The sequence below is a fragment of the Procambarus clarkii genome, chromosome 13, assembly GCF_040958095.1.
Source record: "Procambarus clarkii isolate CNS0578487 chromosome 13, FALCON_Pclarkii_2.0, whole genome shotgun sequence".
Classification (NCBI taxonomy): Eukaryota; Metazoa; Arthropoda; class Malacostraca; order Decapoda; family Cambaridae; genus Procambarus; species Procambarus clarkii.
The window spans coordinates 4,062,989-4,080,255 of NC_091162.1; the positions used below are offsets into that span (position 1 = coordinate 4,062,989).

The 17,267-nt window shown below is 47.3% G+C and overlaps 1 protein-coding gene across 1 annotated transcript in view; it reads left to right on the forward strand.

Moving 5' to 3' along the window:
• Window positions 1-289: 289 nt before the first annotated feature.
• The window catches only part of LOC123750645 (mRNA (2'-O-methyladenosine-N(6)-)-methyltransferase), a 221,183-nt gene continuing 204,205 nt past the window's right edge, over window positions 290-17,267 (forward strand). The window contains exon 1 of the mRNA XM_069323555.1: window positions 290-434. Coding sequence (XP_069179656.1) covers window positions 411-434 — 24 coding nt within the window. The 5' untranslated portion in view covers window positions 290-410. The remainder of the gene's footprint in view (window positions 435-17,267) is intronic.

The following is a 17,267-nucleotide window of genomic DNA, read 5'->3' on the forward strand; positions in this document are numbered from 1 at the left end:
GTTGGGATGTTGAGGGGAAAAGGTGGAGATGGGGGATCTAGGGGCAAGGGTGGGATAGGGAAAGGGATGAGAGGGGGAATAGGGAGAGAGATGAGAGGGGGAGGAGAGAGATGAGATGGGGATGGGGTGAAAGAGATGAGAGAGGGAGGGGGGGAGTATGGGAGAAGGCAAAGGGGAGAGAGACCCGGGACCAGCCGGGTGCCCCCCCCTCTATTATACCATATCATAAAGCCACATTATCATGTATCTATTGGCCATATATCACTTGTCCAGAAATAAATATTGTAAAACAGTATTTGTTTTTTTCTAGTCGTAATGCGAGTCAAGAAAGTCGAAAAATAGTCAAGTGGAATGTAGAAGATACTTTCCAGTGGTTAAGAAGAACGGTTGGTGCCACGTTTGATGATTATATGGACAGACTAGCTCACCTTAAGGTAAGTACTGCAAAGTTGGTTGCACTGGACAGTAGTTTAGGAATACACCTTTATATTCAGGTTACACATTAATTTTATTTTTTGTTTATAGCTATGGTATGTGTACAGAATATTTTTGTCTAAGTTTTCACATTATTGTCAAGGTATTATAACCATTAAACATTCTTCCAGTGTTGCTCCCTAAGGCTGCATGCGCTTAGGGGCTTCCTTTCCTAAGCACCCTGTGAGTACTGACCCTGTGACAGGATTATCTTCCCTGGGGTGTTTGGGGAACCTCTTCCCGTAGGGGTTCTTGCTGCTCGGCATTTGCCTCGCCCTTGGGGCCAGCTGGGGCTTGGGGCCCTTGTTTGGCCTTGGGTAGCAAGTGGTGCCATGCTGGTTAGGGCATCAAGGTATTGCGTGACCTGCTTGCTACCTATGTGGCGACCAGTTCCTGTTACCACTGGGGACGGTGTACTTTTGCGGGGTTTTACTTCTCTCTTTATTTTCATTCGCCTGGTAGGGGTCTGCCTGGTGTGGCTGTAGTTCTGCTTGTATTGTTTGGTGGCTCTCTGCTAGGCCCCCATGATTGTACACGTCGCAGGGATTTCAGTGTTATCATCTACCCCTTGTTAGCTCTGGGTGTTAACCGGTTAGCGACACCTTGCCCGGGCTTCCTTGTAGTTGTCACCCTATGGGCCCTGAAAAACCCTGTCGGGGCTCGGTGGACCAGTGGGTGTGTCTTTCGGGTTCCAACCCGTCTTGTGCGGTTCGTTGGTTGCCGTGCCTTTGTCTCAGGGTGACAGTTGCCTCTTTTACCTCTGTCATGCTGCCTGTTGGGTCACTGACACCTAGACCCAGAGTCTTGAAAGATGTGCTCTCTGCTTGTTCTCCAGTACTCTTCTGATGTCCTCACTGTTGAGAGTGCAGGCGGCATCCGCGTTGCATGCTCGGTTTAGGTTGCTGCAATGCGCTAGGTTGGTTTCCCACTTGGATGCCCCGGGGCCGCCCCGTTTTGGTTCGGTGTTGTTCTCCCCTTTCCCCTCCCTGTTCCAGGCTCCTGACTGTCTGCTGGTTTCGGGATCTGGGGCGGGGTTTAGCTGGTTCCGAGACTCGGGGGGGCTTCAGGGCTGCCCCGTTCGGGTTGGGGACAGAGGTTTTCAAACCTGTTCCTCCTGCTGAGGCTTCTGGGTCTTACCAGCGGCCCTTTCTTTACTGCCTTTCCCCTGGACTCTTCTTTTTCTTTAAGTGAAGAGGTGCGTTGAGGACAGCTTTGCCCCAGGGCCTCTGTTGCGGGTTCCCAGGGCTGTGAGTTTTTGCAGTTTCTGTCTGTTTGGGTCTGGGCCCTGGAGTTTGGGCTCAGTGTCCCTGTCTGTTTATGCCTGCTCCCACACTGTGTCCCTCAGTTTTCGATCCGATTTGGCCGTTTCACTGGGGGGTTTTGTCTGGGTGCTGTGCTCTGCCCTTTCTGTGGTGTATTTCCTCCAGCAAATGTGATGGTTTGGGCTCCCCGAGTTAGATTCCAGGTTCCTTTGGGTTCTTTGGTTTTGTTCCGGAGGTTTCTTCCTCTTGGGCCCCCTTTGGGGGATCAGGAGGCTTTTACTTAACTCGTGTGTGACCCGGTACTGCCTTCTGGTGTTCTGGGGTCTTCCTGGCTTGCAGGCTGCTATTTTTGGGTCTTGGCATGAGTTGTGTTCATGCTGGGGCCTTGATTTTTGTTGTCGAGGTTGGTATTTTGGTGTAGTTTTTGTGCTCTCTCGGTGCCTTATTAGTCAAAACCGGCGCAGTGCTCTCTGCCTCCAGTCGGTGGCTTGTCTTTTTCTTTTATGTGTTTATTTATATATATATATATATATATATATATATATATATATATATATATATATATATATATATATATATATATATATATATATATATATATATTATATATATATATATTATATATGTAATATAATATTATTTATATATATTCTGTAACCACTCGATTATATGGGATTCGAACATCCGGAAAACACCCTTATACGGCCAAAATCGTGACCAGATAAAGTTACAGGCATACCTCAGTTTAAGAGTTTAATGCGTTCCTGGAGACGGCTCGTATTCCGAAGCTAATTTCCCCATAAGAAATAATGGGAAATGAATTAATCCGTTCCTGACTACCCCAAAAACCCCACATCAAACTAAATTTTTATACCTAATTCATCTAAATAAACCTACAAAACTATGTTCAAGTTATTACTTACCTTGCTGTTGAATGCTGTAGGCATATGGAAGATGGTGAGGAGAGGAGAGGAGTTACTGTTTGGAAGGGGAGTCCCCTTCCATTATCACATCAGGCAGTGAGGCCCTTTCTGGTGTGCTCTCCCTGGGACGTTTTATCTGAGTGCCACTAGGTCCTGGTTGAGGCTCACTGCTCGATTTCCTCACCACAAATCTGTCCATGGAAGCTTGCTTTTCCCTTCTTCGCAAGCTCTCTCTGTAGTAAGGCATCACATTGTCATTGAAAAGATTAAGACAACGGCCTACTACAGCTTTCTCTGGGTGAGTCTTTTCAACAATTATTTGAATCTCTTCCCACATCTGACACACCTTCTTAATTACTGCAGAAGGGACATTCGCTACTGCCTCCTCCTCTTCCACTGTAGAATCATCCGCTGCGTTGTCTTGCTGTTCCTGTTGAAGGGCTTGGAGTTTTTCGGTGGTCAGTTCTTCGTTGTATTCTTCCACCAACTCCTCCACATCATCACCATCCAATTCCAAGCCCATTTGCTGGCCTAGAGTAACTATTTCCTCAACAGTAGGCGCATCATTTCCAGGCTCAAACCCCTCAAAGTCTAGTTCTCTCACACTTTCAGGCCACAATTTTCTCCAGCCAGAGATCAGGGTTCTTTGAGTCACTTCTTGCCAGGCTTTGTCAACGAGTTTTAAAGCACTACAAATGTTAAAATGGTGTTTCCAGAACTCTTTGAGGGTGAGTTGTGTGGCTTCAGTCACTTCAAAACATTTCCGGAAAAGTGCCCTTTCATAACGTTTCTTAAAATTCGCTATGATTTTCTGGTCCATAGGCTGAATTAGAGGAGTGGTGTTAGGAGGAAGGAATTTAACTGTGAGGAATTTATTGTATCTGGGCAACAAATCATCTTCCAAGCCTGGAGGATGAGCAGGAGCATTGTCGAGGAGAAGCACGGCTTTGAGTGGCAAATGTTTCACCTGCAGATATTTTTCTATGGCAGGGCACAGCACTTCATTCACCCACTCCGAAAAAATAAGCCTAGTCACCCATGCTTTTTTATTAGCCTTCCACATCACACACAAACACATCACCCCAAACATACCAGCGATACAAAGATGCGAGAAACAACTACACAGCAGTGAGGAGAGAGGCAGAAAGAAATTTTGAAAAAGGTATTGCAGACAAATGTAAAACAGAACCAGGTCTATTCTATAAATTCATAAACAACAAATTGCAGGTAAAGGATAATATTCAGAGGTTGAAAATGGGAAATAGATTCACGGAAGATGAAAAGGAAATGTGTGAAACACTAAACGAAAAGTTCCAAAGTGTGTTTGTACAAAATGAAATCTTTAGGGAACCAGACACAATAAGAATTCCAGAGAACAACATAGAGCACATAGAGGCGTCCAGAGACGAAGTGGAAAAAATGCTCAAGGAGCTAAGTAAGAACAAAGCAGTTGGTCCAGATGGAGTTTCACCATGGGTTCTGAGAGAATGTGCACCTGAGCTCAGCATTCCACTTCAACTGATTTTTCAGGCATCCCTGTGTACAGGAGCTGTAGCTGATGCGTGGAAAAAGGCTAACATAATTCCAATGTACAAAAGTGGCAGCAGGGAAGACCCCCTTAATTATAGACCTGTATCATTGACAAGTGTAATAGTCAAAATATTGGAAAAACTAATCAAAACTAAATGGGTAGAACACCTGGAGAGAAATGATATAATATCAGACAGACAGTATGGTTTTCGATCTGGAAGATCCTGTGTATCGAATTTACTCAGTTTCTATGATCGAGCCACAGAGATATTACAGGAAAGAGATGGTTGGGTTGATTGCATCTATCTGGACCTAAAAAAGGCTTTCGACAGAGTTCCACATAAGAGGTTGTTCTGGAAACTGGAAAATATTGGAGGGGTGACAGGTAAGCTTCTATCATGGATGAAAAATTTTCTGACTGATAGAAAAATGAGGGCTGTGATCAGAGGCAATGTATCGGACTGGAGAAATGTCACAAGTGGAGTACCTCAGGGTTCAGTTCTTGCACCAGTGATGTTTATTGTCTACATAAATGATCTACCAGTTGGTATAAAGAATTATATGAACATGTTTGCTGATGATGCTAAGATAATAGGAAGGATAAGAAACTTAGATGATTGTCATGCCCTTCAAGAAGACCTGGACAAAATAAGTACATGGAGCGCCACTTGGCAAATGGAATTTAATGTTAATAAATGCCATGTTATGGAATGTGGAATAGGAGAACATAGACCCCACACAACCTATATATTATGTGAGAAATCTTTAAAGAATTCTGATAAAGAAAGAGATCTAGGGGTGGTTCTAGATAGAAAACTATCACCTGAGGACCACATAAAGAATATTGTGCGAGGAGCCTATGCCACGCTTTCTAACTTCAGAATTGCTTTTAAATACATGGATGGCGATATACTAAAGAAATTGTTCACGACTTTTGTTAGGCCAAAGCTAGAATATGCAGCAGTTGTGTGGTGCCCATATCTTAAGAAGCACATCAACAAACTGGAAAAGGTGCAAAGACATGCTACTAAGTGGCTCCCAGAATTGAAGGGCAAGAGCTACGAGGAGAGGTTAGAGGCATTAAATATGCCAAAACTAGAAGACAGAAGAAAAAGAGGTGATATGATCACTACATACAAAATAGTAACAGGAATTGATAAAATCGATAGGGAAGATTTCTTGAGACCTGGAACGTTAAGAACAAGAGGTCATAGATACAAACTAGCTAAACACAGATGCCGAAGAAATATAAGAAAATTCACTTTCGCAAACAGAGTGGTAGACGGTTGGAACAAGTTAGGGGAGAAGGTGGTGGAGGCCAAGACCGTCAGTAGTTTCAAAGCGTTATATGACAAAGAGTGCTGGGAAGACGGGAGGTAATTACACTTAGGTAATTACATACATATGCAGTAAATGATGCAGGAAATGAAGATTGAAATCAGCAACCTAAAAAGAGAGCTGACAGCAGCAAAAGAGGAGATTAGAGCCCTCAAAGAGAACAATATCGATGCTGGGACTCAGATAACCACCCAGGGAGGTAGTGGTAATAGTACTTTGGAAGAGAATGCCACATTAAAAGCAACATTTGCAGAAATGCTAAAAAAAACAACTCTAAAGGAATGTCTGCAGTGATGGAGGTAGCCATGAAAGCAGCCACCTCACAGGAAGTGGCACGCTCCACTACCCAGCTGCTGGAAAGGAAAAGAGCAGTGGTAGCTGTAGGTATTAAAGAGCAGGAAGGCTCTAATAGGAAAGAGTGGAATGATAAGGACAAAGCAGCAGTGAATGAAATACTGAAGGCACTAGACATGGAAGGGGCTGAGCATAGCATTGAGAAGGTTTTCAGGTTAGGCTGGTACAAAAAAGACCGAGACCGTGTGTTAAAGATAGTGTTTTCAAACGAGAACACAAAGGACACGATTCTAACAAAGAAAAGCCACCTGCAACATGTGGGAGAATTCAAAAAAGTATTCCTCCAGAGGGACATGACGAGGGAGGAGAGGGCCATGGCGGCAGAAGCAAGGAAGAAGCGCGGGGTGAGAGGGGAAAACCAGGAAACCACAGCTCCCAACACATCACCCCCAGAGGCGAGGGGGGAACCCACAACCAGCTACCCAGTAACACGAGCGGGGAGGGCAACCCCACCACCCTCCTCTGCATAGAAAACCCCCCTTTCCTTCCTGCCCTCCCGCCCCGTTCACCCCATACCCTTCCTGTCCTTTCCCCTTCACTTGACCCCCCACCCCTCATCCCAGTATCCTCTGCAACCCTGGCATCCACCTCACAAATCCTCACACCCATGGCACAGCTTCCTCCACCAGCAGAACATTCACCAAGGAGGAGATTTGAGAAGGGACAGAAGAAAGTGAGCCTCAAGGCAATGTACACTAACATAGATGGTATTACAAATAAGGCAAATGAACTTGGAGAATGGGTACTAGAGGAAAACCCAGACATAATAGCTCTCACAGAAACAAAGCTGACGAAAACAATAACAAATGCAGTGTTCCCACAGGACTATTATGTTATGAGGAAAGAGAGAGAAGGAAGAGGTGGTGGTGGTGTAGCTCTGCTGGTAAGAAAAGGCTGGGATTTTGAGGAGTTGGTTGTTCAGGGATGTGAAGGTTTCAGTGACTACATAATAGGAACAATAACAACTGGAGGGCAAAAAAATATAGTCGTAGTCATATATAATCCATCACCAAATGACAGAAGACCCAGACAGGAATATGATAGAAACAATATGGCCACCATTAACATAATAGAGAGAGCAGCTTCTGTTGCTAGCAGGAATGGATTTGGACTACTAATCATAGGAGACTTCAACCATGGGAAGATAGATTGGGAGAACAGAGACCCGCATGGAGGACCAGAAACATGGAGAGCTAAGCTGCTGGATGTGGCAACAAGAAACTTTCTAAGCCAGCACATCAAGGATCCAACAAGAATGAGAGGAGAGGATGAACCAGCAATGCTTGATCTGATATTTACCCTAAATGAGTGGGATATAAGGGAAGTCAAGATGGAAGCACCCTTGGGAATGAGTGATCACAGTGTATTGAACTTTGAGTACCTGGTAGAGCTTGGAATTATCCCCCCCGGAAAAGAACTAGGAAACAAAAGGCTGGCATACCGAAAGGGAAATTATGAAGAGATGAGAAGCTTCCTAAGGGAAATACCTTGGGACACAGTCCTCAGATCTAAGTCTGTACAAGATATGATGGACTATGTCACCCAAAACTGTCAGGAGGCTGTAAGCAGATACATCCCGGCCCAAAAGGAAAAATCCGAGAAACAAAAGAAGAATCCATGGTATAATAGGGCATGTATGGAAGCAAAGAAACTGAACAAAAGGGCATGGAGGAACTTCCGGAATAACAGAACACCAGAAAGCAGAGAGAGATACCAGAGAACCAGGAATGGGTATGTCAGGGTGAGAAGAGAAGCAGAGAAAAGTTATGAAAATGATATAGCAAACAAAGCCAAGACCGAACCAAAGCTACTCCACAGTCACATCAGAAGGAAAACAACAGTGAAAGAACAGGTAGTGAAACTTAGAACAGGCGAGGACAGGTATACAGAGAATGACAAAGAGGTGTGTGATGAACTCAACAAGAGGTTCCAAGAGGTCTTCACAACAGAACAAGGTGAGGTCACTGTGCTAGGAGAAAGGGACGTAAACCAGGCGGCCTTGGAAGAGTTTGAAATTACGAGAGAGGAGGTCAAGAGATACCTGCTGGATCTGGATGTTAGAAAGGCTGTTGGTCCAGACGGGATCTCGCCATGGGTACTGAAAGAGTGTGCAGAGGCATTTTGCTTGCCACTCTCCATAGTGTATAGTAGGTCACTGGAGACAGGAGACCTACCAGAAATATGGAAGACGGCGAATGTGGTCCCAATATACAAAAAGGGCGGCAGGCAAGAGGCACTGAACTACAGGCCACTATCCTTGACTTGTATACCATGCAGGGTGATGGAGAAGATCGTGAGAAAAAACCTGGTAGCACATCTGGAGAGAAGGGACTTCGTGACAAATCGACAACATGGGTTCAGGGAGGGTAAATCTTGCCTGACTGGCTTATTAGAATTCTCTGACCAGGTGACACAGATTAAGCAAGAAAGAGAAGGCTGGGCGGACTGCATTTTCTTGGATTGTCGGAAAGCCTTTGACACAGTACCACATAAGAGGCTGGTACATAAGCTGGAGAGACAGGCAGGTGTAGCTGGTAAGGTGCTCCAGTGGATAAGGGAGTACCTAAGCAATAGGAAGCAGAGAGTTACGGTGAGGGGTGAGACCTCTGATTGGCGTGAAGTCACCAGTGGAGTCCCACAGGGCTCTGTACTCGGTCCTATCTTGTTTCTGATATATGTAAATGATCTCCCGGAGGGTATAGATTCATTTCTCTCAATGTTTGCTGATGATGCCAAAATTATGAGAAGGATTAAGACAGAAGAGGACTGTTTGAGGCTTCAAGAAGACCTAGACAAACTGAAGGAATGGTCGAACAAGTGGTTATTAGAGTTCAAGCCAACCAAATGTAATGTAATGAAGATAGGTGTAGGGAGCAGGAGGCCAAATACAAGGTATCATCTGGGAGAGGAAATCCTTCAGGAGTCAGAGAAAGAAAAAGACTTGGGAGTTGATATCACGCCAGACCTGTCTCCTGCAGCACATATCAAGAGGATAACATCAGCGGCATATGCCAGGCTGGCCAACATACGAACGGCATTCAGAAATTTGTGTAAAGAATCATTCAGAACTTTGTATACCACATATGTCAGGCCAATTCTGGAGTATGCAGCCCCAGCATGGTGTCCATATCTAGTCAAGGATAAGACTAAACTGGAAAAGGTTCAAAGATTTGCCACCAGACTAGTACCTGAGCTGAGAGGTATGAGCTACAAGGAGAGACTGCGGGAATTGAACCTCACTTCTCTGGAAGACAGAAGAGCTAGGGGGGACATGATCACTACATTCAAGATTCTCAAGGGAATTGATAGGGTAGATAAAGACAGGCTATTTAACACAAGGGGCACACGCACAAGGGGATACAGGGGAAACTGAGCGCCCAAATGAGCCACAGAGATATTAGAAAGAACTTTTTTAGTGTCAGAGTGGTTGACAAATGGAATGCATTAGGAAGTGATGTGGTGGAGGCTGACGCCATACACAGTTTCAAGTGTAGATATGATAGAGCCCAATAGGCTCAGGAATCTGTACACATGTTGATTGACGGTTGAGAGGCGGGACCAAAGAGTCAGAGCTCAACCCCCGCAAACACAACTAGGTGAGTACACACACACACACACATACATACATACATACATACATACATACATACATACATACATACATACATACTGCCAGAAGTAATGCATCTGATGTACAGGATCCCTTAACCACTCGACCAACATGACCAGACAAAAGAGAATGGTAGCCGAGGCTCATTCCCATCCCCCCGCCGGCACTCTGTTGGTAATCTTGTGCATGGTATTTTATCAAATCACCTCCTTCTTTGGGGCACACATGAGGAACACAAATACGAACAAGCCTGAACGGTCTCCAGGCATATATGCAACTGAAAACTCACACCCCAGAAGTGACTTGAGTCATCGGGTTCGAGTCACTCCTCGCCGGGGAGTGACTCGACCTGAACACTGACCCCATTCGTATGGGGTCAGTTCAAGTGTGAGCTGCCTAATGTGTTCCGTCGATATCCTGTTACACTGCACACGTTTCTTTTAACGTCCCTGTGGCTCAGTTGGGTACTTGGTTTTCACCTGTGTTCCCTTGTGTGCCACTCGTGTTACAGTTTATCTTTATCTTCCCTGTCACTTCGTCTGGGAGTGTAATTACCTAAGTGTAGTTACAGGATGAGAGCTACGCTCGTGGTGTCCCGTCTCCCCAGCACTCTTTGTCATACAACGCTTTGAAATTACTGACGGTTTTGGCCTCCACCACCTTCTCACTTAACTTGTTCCAACCGTCTACCACTCTGTTTACAAAAGTGAATTTTCGTATATTTCTCCGGCAGCTTTGTTTCGTTAGTTTAAATCTATGAACTCTTGTTCTTGAAGTTCCGAGTCTCAGGAATTCTTCCCTATCAATTTTATCTATTCCTGTTACTATTTTGAACGTAGTGATCATGTCGCCTCTTTTTCTTCTATCTTCTAGTTTTTGCATATTTAATGCCTCTAATCTCTCCTCGTAGCTCTTGTCCTTCAGTTCTGGGAGCCACTTAGTAGCATGTCGTTGCACCTTTTCCAGTTTGTTGATGTGCTTCTTAAGATATGGGCACCATACAACCGCTGCATATTCCAGCTTTGGTCTAATAAAAGTCGTGAACAATTTCTTTAGTATTTCCCCATCCATGTATTTAAAAGCAATTCTAAGGTTAGAAAGTGTAGTATAGGCTCCTCGCACAATGTTCTTAATGTGGTCCTCAGGTGACATTTTTCTATCTAAAACCACCCCTAGATCCTTTTCTTTATCAGAATTCTTTAAAGATTTCTCACATAATTTATAGGTTGTGTGGGGTCTATGTTCTCCTATTCCACATTCCATAACATGGCATTTATTCACATTAAATTCCATTTGCCAAGTGTTGCTCCATATACTTATTTTGTCCAGGTCTTCTTGAAGGGCATGACAATCATCTAAGTTTCTTATCTTCCCTATTATCTTAGCATCATCAGCAAACATGTTCATGTAATTGTGTATTCCCACTGGTAGATCATTTATGTAGACAATGAACATTACCGGTGCAAGAACTGAACCCTGAGGTACTCCACTCGTGACATTCCTCCAATCCGATACCTTGCCTCTGATTATGGCCCTCATTTTTCTGTCAGTTAGGAAATTTTTCATCCATGTTAGTAGCTTACCTGTCACTCCTCCAATATGTTCCAGTTTCCAGAACAACCTCTTATGGGGAACTCTGTCGAAAGCCTTTTTTAGGTCCAGATAGATGCAGTCAACCCAACCATCTCTTTCCTGTAAAATCTCTGTGGCTCGATCATAAAAACTGAGCAAGTTCGTTACACAGGATCTTCCAGATCGAAAACCATACTGTCTGTCTGATATTATATCGTTTTCCTCCAAGTGTTCTACCCATTTAGTTTTAATTATTTTTTCCAATATTTTGACTATTACACTTGTCAATGATACAGGTCTATAATTAAGGGGGTCTTCCCTGTTTCCATTTTTGTAGATTGGAACTATGTTAGCCTTTTTCCACACATCAGCTACAGCTCCTATACACAGGGATGCCTGAAAAATCAGTTGAAGTGGAATGCTGAGCTCAGGTGCACATTCTCTCAGAACCCATGGTGAAACTCCATCTGGACCAACTGCTTTGTTCTTACTTAGCTCCTTGAGCATTTTTTCCACTTCGTCTCTAGACACCTCTATGTGCTCTATGTTGTTCTCTGGAATTTTTATTGTATCTGGTTCCCTAAAGATTTCATTTTGTACAAACACACTTTGGAAGTGTGGTGACGTTTTGCTGCGGTTTCGATACTGCCGCTGTGTGTAGGGGTATGGTTGTGGCGTTTTGTTTGGCCCTTCTATGCTCCTTCTGGCGCCTGTCTTGTTGGGGTTTTTTGTTCCCTTGCTTTTCTGGGGCCCTCCTTCCTTGCTGGTCTTGCTGTGCCGAGCCTGGTTTTTTCTATGTTCCTTGGATTCTCTGTCCTAACCTCGTTGTCCTCGCCTAGTTGTGCTGGCTGGGGATGAGCTTGGGCGTTTCGTCTCGCCCCTCGCCTATTATTTGCTTTCTGTTCTAGTTCCGGAGCCTATTGGGCTCTTCTCTGCACTGGTCGCTGGGTGTTGGGTTGGCCTCCGCCACGTCCCTTCCTCATGCATTCCTCTCGTCTTCCTGCTTCACTCTTGTCCCTGGCCACTGGTGCTGGGGCGTTTCTGCTAGTCTTTTTATCATTTCCTCCTTCACACTGTTGGGTGTTTTGTTTGTGCCTTTTGGCCTTCTTGTTGCCAGGTTTGATTTCTTGTTTTCCTGGCTTGCCCTGCCTGTTGGTTTTTTCAGGGTCTTGCGATGTCCCTTCTCTGGTGTCTCACGCCGGACCCGTGGTTTCCGATCCCCTGGCGAGCTTGCTCGTGTTGGGGAGTTTTCTGTTCAGCAGACGTTCCGTCTCCTCCTTGCCGGCTTGGGCTTCCGGCTCTGCTTCCTTGGTGGTCGCACTTGAGATCTTTCTGAGGCTCCATCTCTTCCTAGGCTCAGGTGACTCTTGGCAGTGCTGATTACGTTCTGCCTCAGGGTTCTCGCGTCCGTTGGTGGTCAGGTGGCTTCGTTGTTGGTGAAGCACCTGTGTGCTTCTTGGCGGCAGTATTGGGTGTTTTGGCGGTCCTTCCTTTTCCTTCTGTCCCTTCTTAGGTGGCTGCGTTTGTTGGCGTCGGCTTGACTTTTCTGCTGGGGGTTGGTTGCCGTTGACTTGCCGCATACTGTCGCCTCGTTTTCTGCGGCGCTGGCGGAGCCGCTTCGGCTTGCTTTTGGACTTTCATCTGCGCTGTTCGTAAGCTGTCTCGTGCTTGTTTCATCTCCGGCCTGTTCTTGCGCCGCTTGAGCCGTCCTGGTCATTGGACAGTGATCTTTTTTTTCTTCTCGTTTTCTTGTGGCCCCTTCAGTTCCGGTTTGTTTTTCGATAGCTCTTTTCCAGTTGGCATTGGCCTCTGGGGGTCAGGTAGGTGAGCTTCATGCTCTCCTACGTAGGGGTTTTCTGCTCCTTCATTTGCGGTGTTCGGTTTGGTCGTCTGCTGCCTTTTCTGGCGAAGAATGAGACTGCTGCTTTTCAGAGGGGTCCCTGGGTTGTTGATGCTTGGTTGGTTGGGCCGGGGGTGCATTTGTTTTTGTCCGGTTGCGGCTCTCCGCCGTGGTTGGCACGCCACAGCTTCAGGGTCCATGGACGCGATTTGGGTTGCTCCGGTTCTCCTCTCCCCTGTTAGAGGGTGTGGGTCTCCCAGGTTGTCCGCGGGGTTCTTCAGGCTTTCCTGCCTGCGGTCTATCTCTGTGCCCATGACGTCCGCAAGTTCGCGGCTCTTGCCGTCGTCTTTGGTACTGTGTCCTGGGAGGACGTTTGGGCATGGGGATTTTGGCGGTCGAACAAGTTCCTTGGCTGTTCGTTACCTTGTATACGTTCCTGGGCCCAGTCGGGCCTGTGTTTGCTTTGAGTCAGCGGATGCGGCCTGTTGTCTCGACTTCGGGTTGAGTAGTGTGAGGCGACCACCTTCATGGTCAGTCCCTATTCTTTTCCTCTGTGAGTAGTTAGCTCCGGGGAGCCGTAGGGGCTCCCCCCCTCCCCCCAGAAAACCAACGTTGAATGTAATGAAACGCCATTTGCTGGGCGAGTCCCGGAGGCTCCCCAGCATCCCTCCCTCCCTCCCCTCTGTTCGGCATTTTTTTCGCGTGCTTTTGACATCCAGCCTCAGAACTGGGGTGTGGATCGCCGGCGCGGTAGGTCTGGGGCTCCCCCTTCCCGGGGAGGGGGGGGGGGGCTGCGCAGACAGCGACGCGACGACGAATGACGTCATACTAGTTTGCTCGTTTTTGTTTGAGGAGTTCTATCCACTCGTTCGGCTTTTGGTTGCAATTTTCACCAGAATAGGGTTTTGTTTTGGGACGCCTACCTTTCTGGGTGCCTAACCCGGTCGATGGCAGACATAGAACGCTTCCAACCACACAGGGGTTTCTATGGGCCATTGCTCCCCTTGCCTCTATGAGGGGGCCAGGTTCTGGCTCATGGTCCCCGGTAGGCCCATAAGAACTCCGTACACATGACTGATGCCAAAGTCTGACATTAGCATATCAGCCTGGTAAGCTCCTGGGAGCCTCCGGGACTCACCCAAAAAATGGCGTTTCATTACATCCAAAGCTGGTTTTTTGGGGTGTGAATGGGAGTACATACGTACTTGAGAACATAGCACCTACAAACAGGTGTGCCTGCAGCAGGCCTATTTGCCCATATGTGGCAGTTCTTGTTTCTAACCACCCGATTCGAACGTCAGAACACAGGTGACTGCGGGTGGCCTCTTGGTCCATACGAGGCGGCTCCTGACTATGCCCATCCGGTCCCTCTCCTATGCATGTCCACCCATGATTGAGTTGTGGGGCCCCACCCCCACCATGTTCCAATGTGCAAATGTGGAGGTGCCTGATATGTGGTCCATGTTAATGTCGAGGGTGTTATGTGGTGATGTTTTTGCTGCAGTTTTGATACTGTGGTTGCGTGATGGGGTATGGTTGTGGCGTTTTGTTCGGCCCTTTCGTCCGTCTTCCTGGGGCTTTCCTTCTTTGGGTTCTTTGTTCCCATGATTTTTTTGGGTCCCTCATTCCTTGCCGGTCTTGCTGTACCAGGCTTAGCTTTTCCATGTACATTGGATTCTCTGTACTCCCCTAGTTGTCCTCACCTAGTTGTGCTTGCTGGGGATGAGCTTTGGCTCTTAGTCCTGCCTCTCGCCTGTCATTCGACTTCTGTAGAGGTTCTTGCGCCTTCTAGGCTCTTTTATCTGCACTTGACGCTGGGTGTGGGTTTGGCCTCCGCCACATCCCTTCCTCTTGCATTCCTGTTGTGTCCTACTCTGACACTAGTATGCTTCTTCTCTATTTTCTACGGCTCATTTGGGCAGTCAGTTCAACATGTTTCCCCAGTTACGTGTGCCCCATGTGTTCCTTGGCTTGTATTTCTCTACCCTGTCGCTTCCTGTGAGGATTTTGCTTGCGGTGGTCATGTCCCCTTTGGATCTTCAGTCTCCCAATGACGTGTTGGGACAAGTCCAGCGGCTTTTGGTGTTGGTCTTGTCCCCTCGTTCCCATTTGCTGCCTACCTTCTTCGTTCCTCTGCTTTCTTTTGTCCTACACTTTGTGTGTTTTGTTTGTGTCTTTTGGCCTTCCTGTTGCCAGGTTTGGGTTCCTGTTTTCCTGTCTTACCTTGCCTGTTGGCATTTTCAGGGTCTCGCGGTGTTCCCTCTCTGGAGTCTCGCGTCGGGCCTGTAGTTTCCGATCTCCAGGCGAGCTTGCTCGCGTTGGGGAATTTTTTCTATTTGGCAGACGTTCCATCTCTTTCCTTGCTGGCTTGGGTTTCTGACTCTGCTTCCTCAGCGGTCGTGCCCGAGATCTTCCCGTGGCTCCACCTCTTCCTAGGCTCGGATGTACGTTGACGGGACCGGGTAGGTTCTGCCTCGCGTGTCTTACCTTCAATTGGTGGTCAGGTAGCTTCATTGTTGGTGTTCCACCTGCTTGCTGCTTCTTGGTGGCAGTATGGGGTATTTTGGCGGTCCTTCCTTTTCCTTCTGTCCCTTCTTAGGTAACTGCGTTGTTGGCGTCGGCTTTGCTTTTCTGGTGGGGGTTTCGAGTCCGTCATCTTGCCACATACTGTCGCCTCGTTTCGTGTGGTGCTGGCTGAGCCGCTTCGGCTTACTTTCGGTCTTGGTGTTACATCTGCATCGTTCGTAAGCTGTTTCGTGTGTTGTTTCCGCTCCGGCCTACTCATGCGCTGCTTGAGCTGTCCTGGTCTCTGGACAGCGTGCTCTTTCTTCTCCTTGGTTGGTTGTGACTCCCTCGGTTCGGGTTTGTTTCTTGACAGCTCTTTTCCTGTTGGCATTTGCCACTTGGGGTTGAGTCGCTGAGCTTCTTGCTCTCCTCCGGCACAGGGGTTTCTGCTCCTTCGGTCATGGCAATTGGTTTGTTCGATTGCAGCCGTCTCCTTTTTCTGACACTGGATGAGGCTGCTGCTTTCTGGAGGGGTTCTTGGTTTGTTGGTGCTTGGTTGGTCGGGCCGGGGGTGCATCGTGTTTTGGGTTCGGTTGCGGCCCTCCGCTGCTATTTGAGCGCTATGGCATCTGTGTCCGGGACGCGCTTTGGGTTGATCCGGTTCCGTTATTCCCTGTTAGCGGGTTAAGGTCTCCCGGGTCGTCTGCCGTGTTATTGCGGCTAGCCAACCTGTGTTCCTTCCCCGTGCCCGTGGCGTTCGTGGAGTCGCTGCTCTTGCTGCCGTCTTGGCGGCATGTCCTAGCTGACATTCGGGCACGGGGCTTTTGGCGGTCAAACAGGGGCCTGGCTGCTCGATGTCTCATGTCGTTCCCAGGCCCATTTGGCCCTGTCGCGCCTTGGGTTGGCGGTTGCAGCCAGTTGTCTTTACTTTGAGATGGGGAGTGTGTGGCGACGTCTCCTGGGTACATCCCTCATTTTCCCTCTGTGGGTAGTTAGTTCCGGGGAGCCGATGGGGCTCCCCCCAGAAAACCAGCGAAAACCAAATGTAATGAAATGCCATTTTCTGGGTGAGACCCGGAGCTCCCCGGCATCCCTCCCTCCCCCAGTTCAGCGGTTTTTCGCGTTTTTGACATCCAGCCTCAGGACTGATGGTGGATAGCCAGCGCGGTAGGTCTGGGGCTGGGGAAGGGAGCTACGCAGACAGCGGCACAGTGACGTGTGACGTCATGATCGTTTGCTCATTTCTTTTAGGGAAGTTCTATCCACCTGTTCGGCTTGTGGTAACAATTTTCACCAGAATAGGGGTTTGTTTTGGGACACTTACCTTTTTGGGTGCCTGACCCGGTCGATGGCAGACATAGAATGCTTTCAACTACACAGGGGTTTCTATAGGCCATTGCTCCCCTTGCCTCTCTGAGGGGGCCAAGTTCTGGCTCGTGGTACCCGGTAGGCCATAGAACTCCATAAACAAGACTGATGCCAAAGTCTGACATTAGCATATCAGCCTGGATAAGCTTCGGGGAGCCTCCGGGTCTCACCCAGAAAATGGCGTCTCATTACATTCAACGCTGGTTTTTTTTATTTTTCCCATGCTCAGGAAACACAAATGAACATTTATAGAAGATAACAAAAAATGGTGAACTTTTTTTTCTTGTGCATGTGGGTGTAAAAGCCTTAAGGACCCCTTACAGCTTAAGGGTTAATGTTCCTGGGCTGTGCTAAACTTGAGTGGCATTTGGTAGGGTTACCCACCACTGATCTTCCTCTCTCTCTGGGATTTTTTGGCTGCTGCTTTCCTTTGTTATTGGTGGCTGAGAGTATTGGGAGTCAGGAGTGGGTGTGTGTGTGTGTCACCTTTC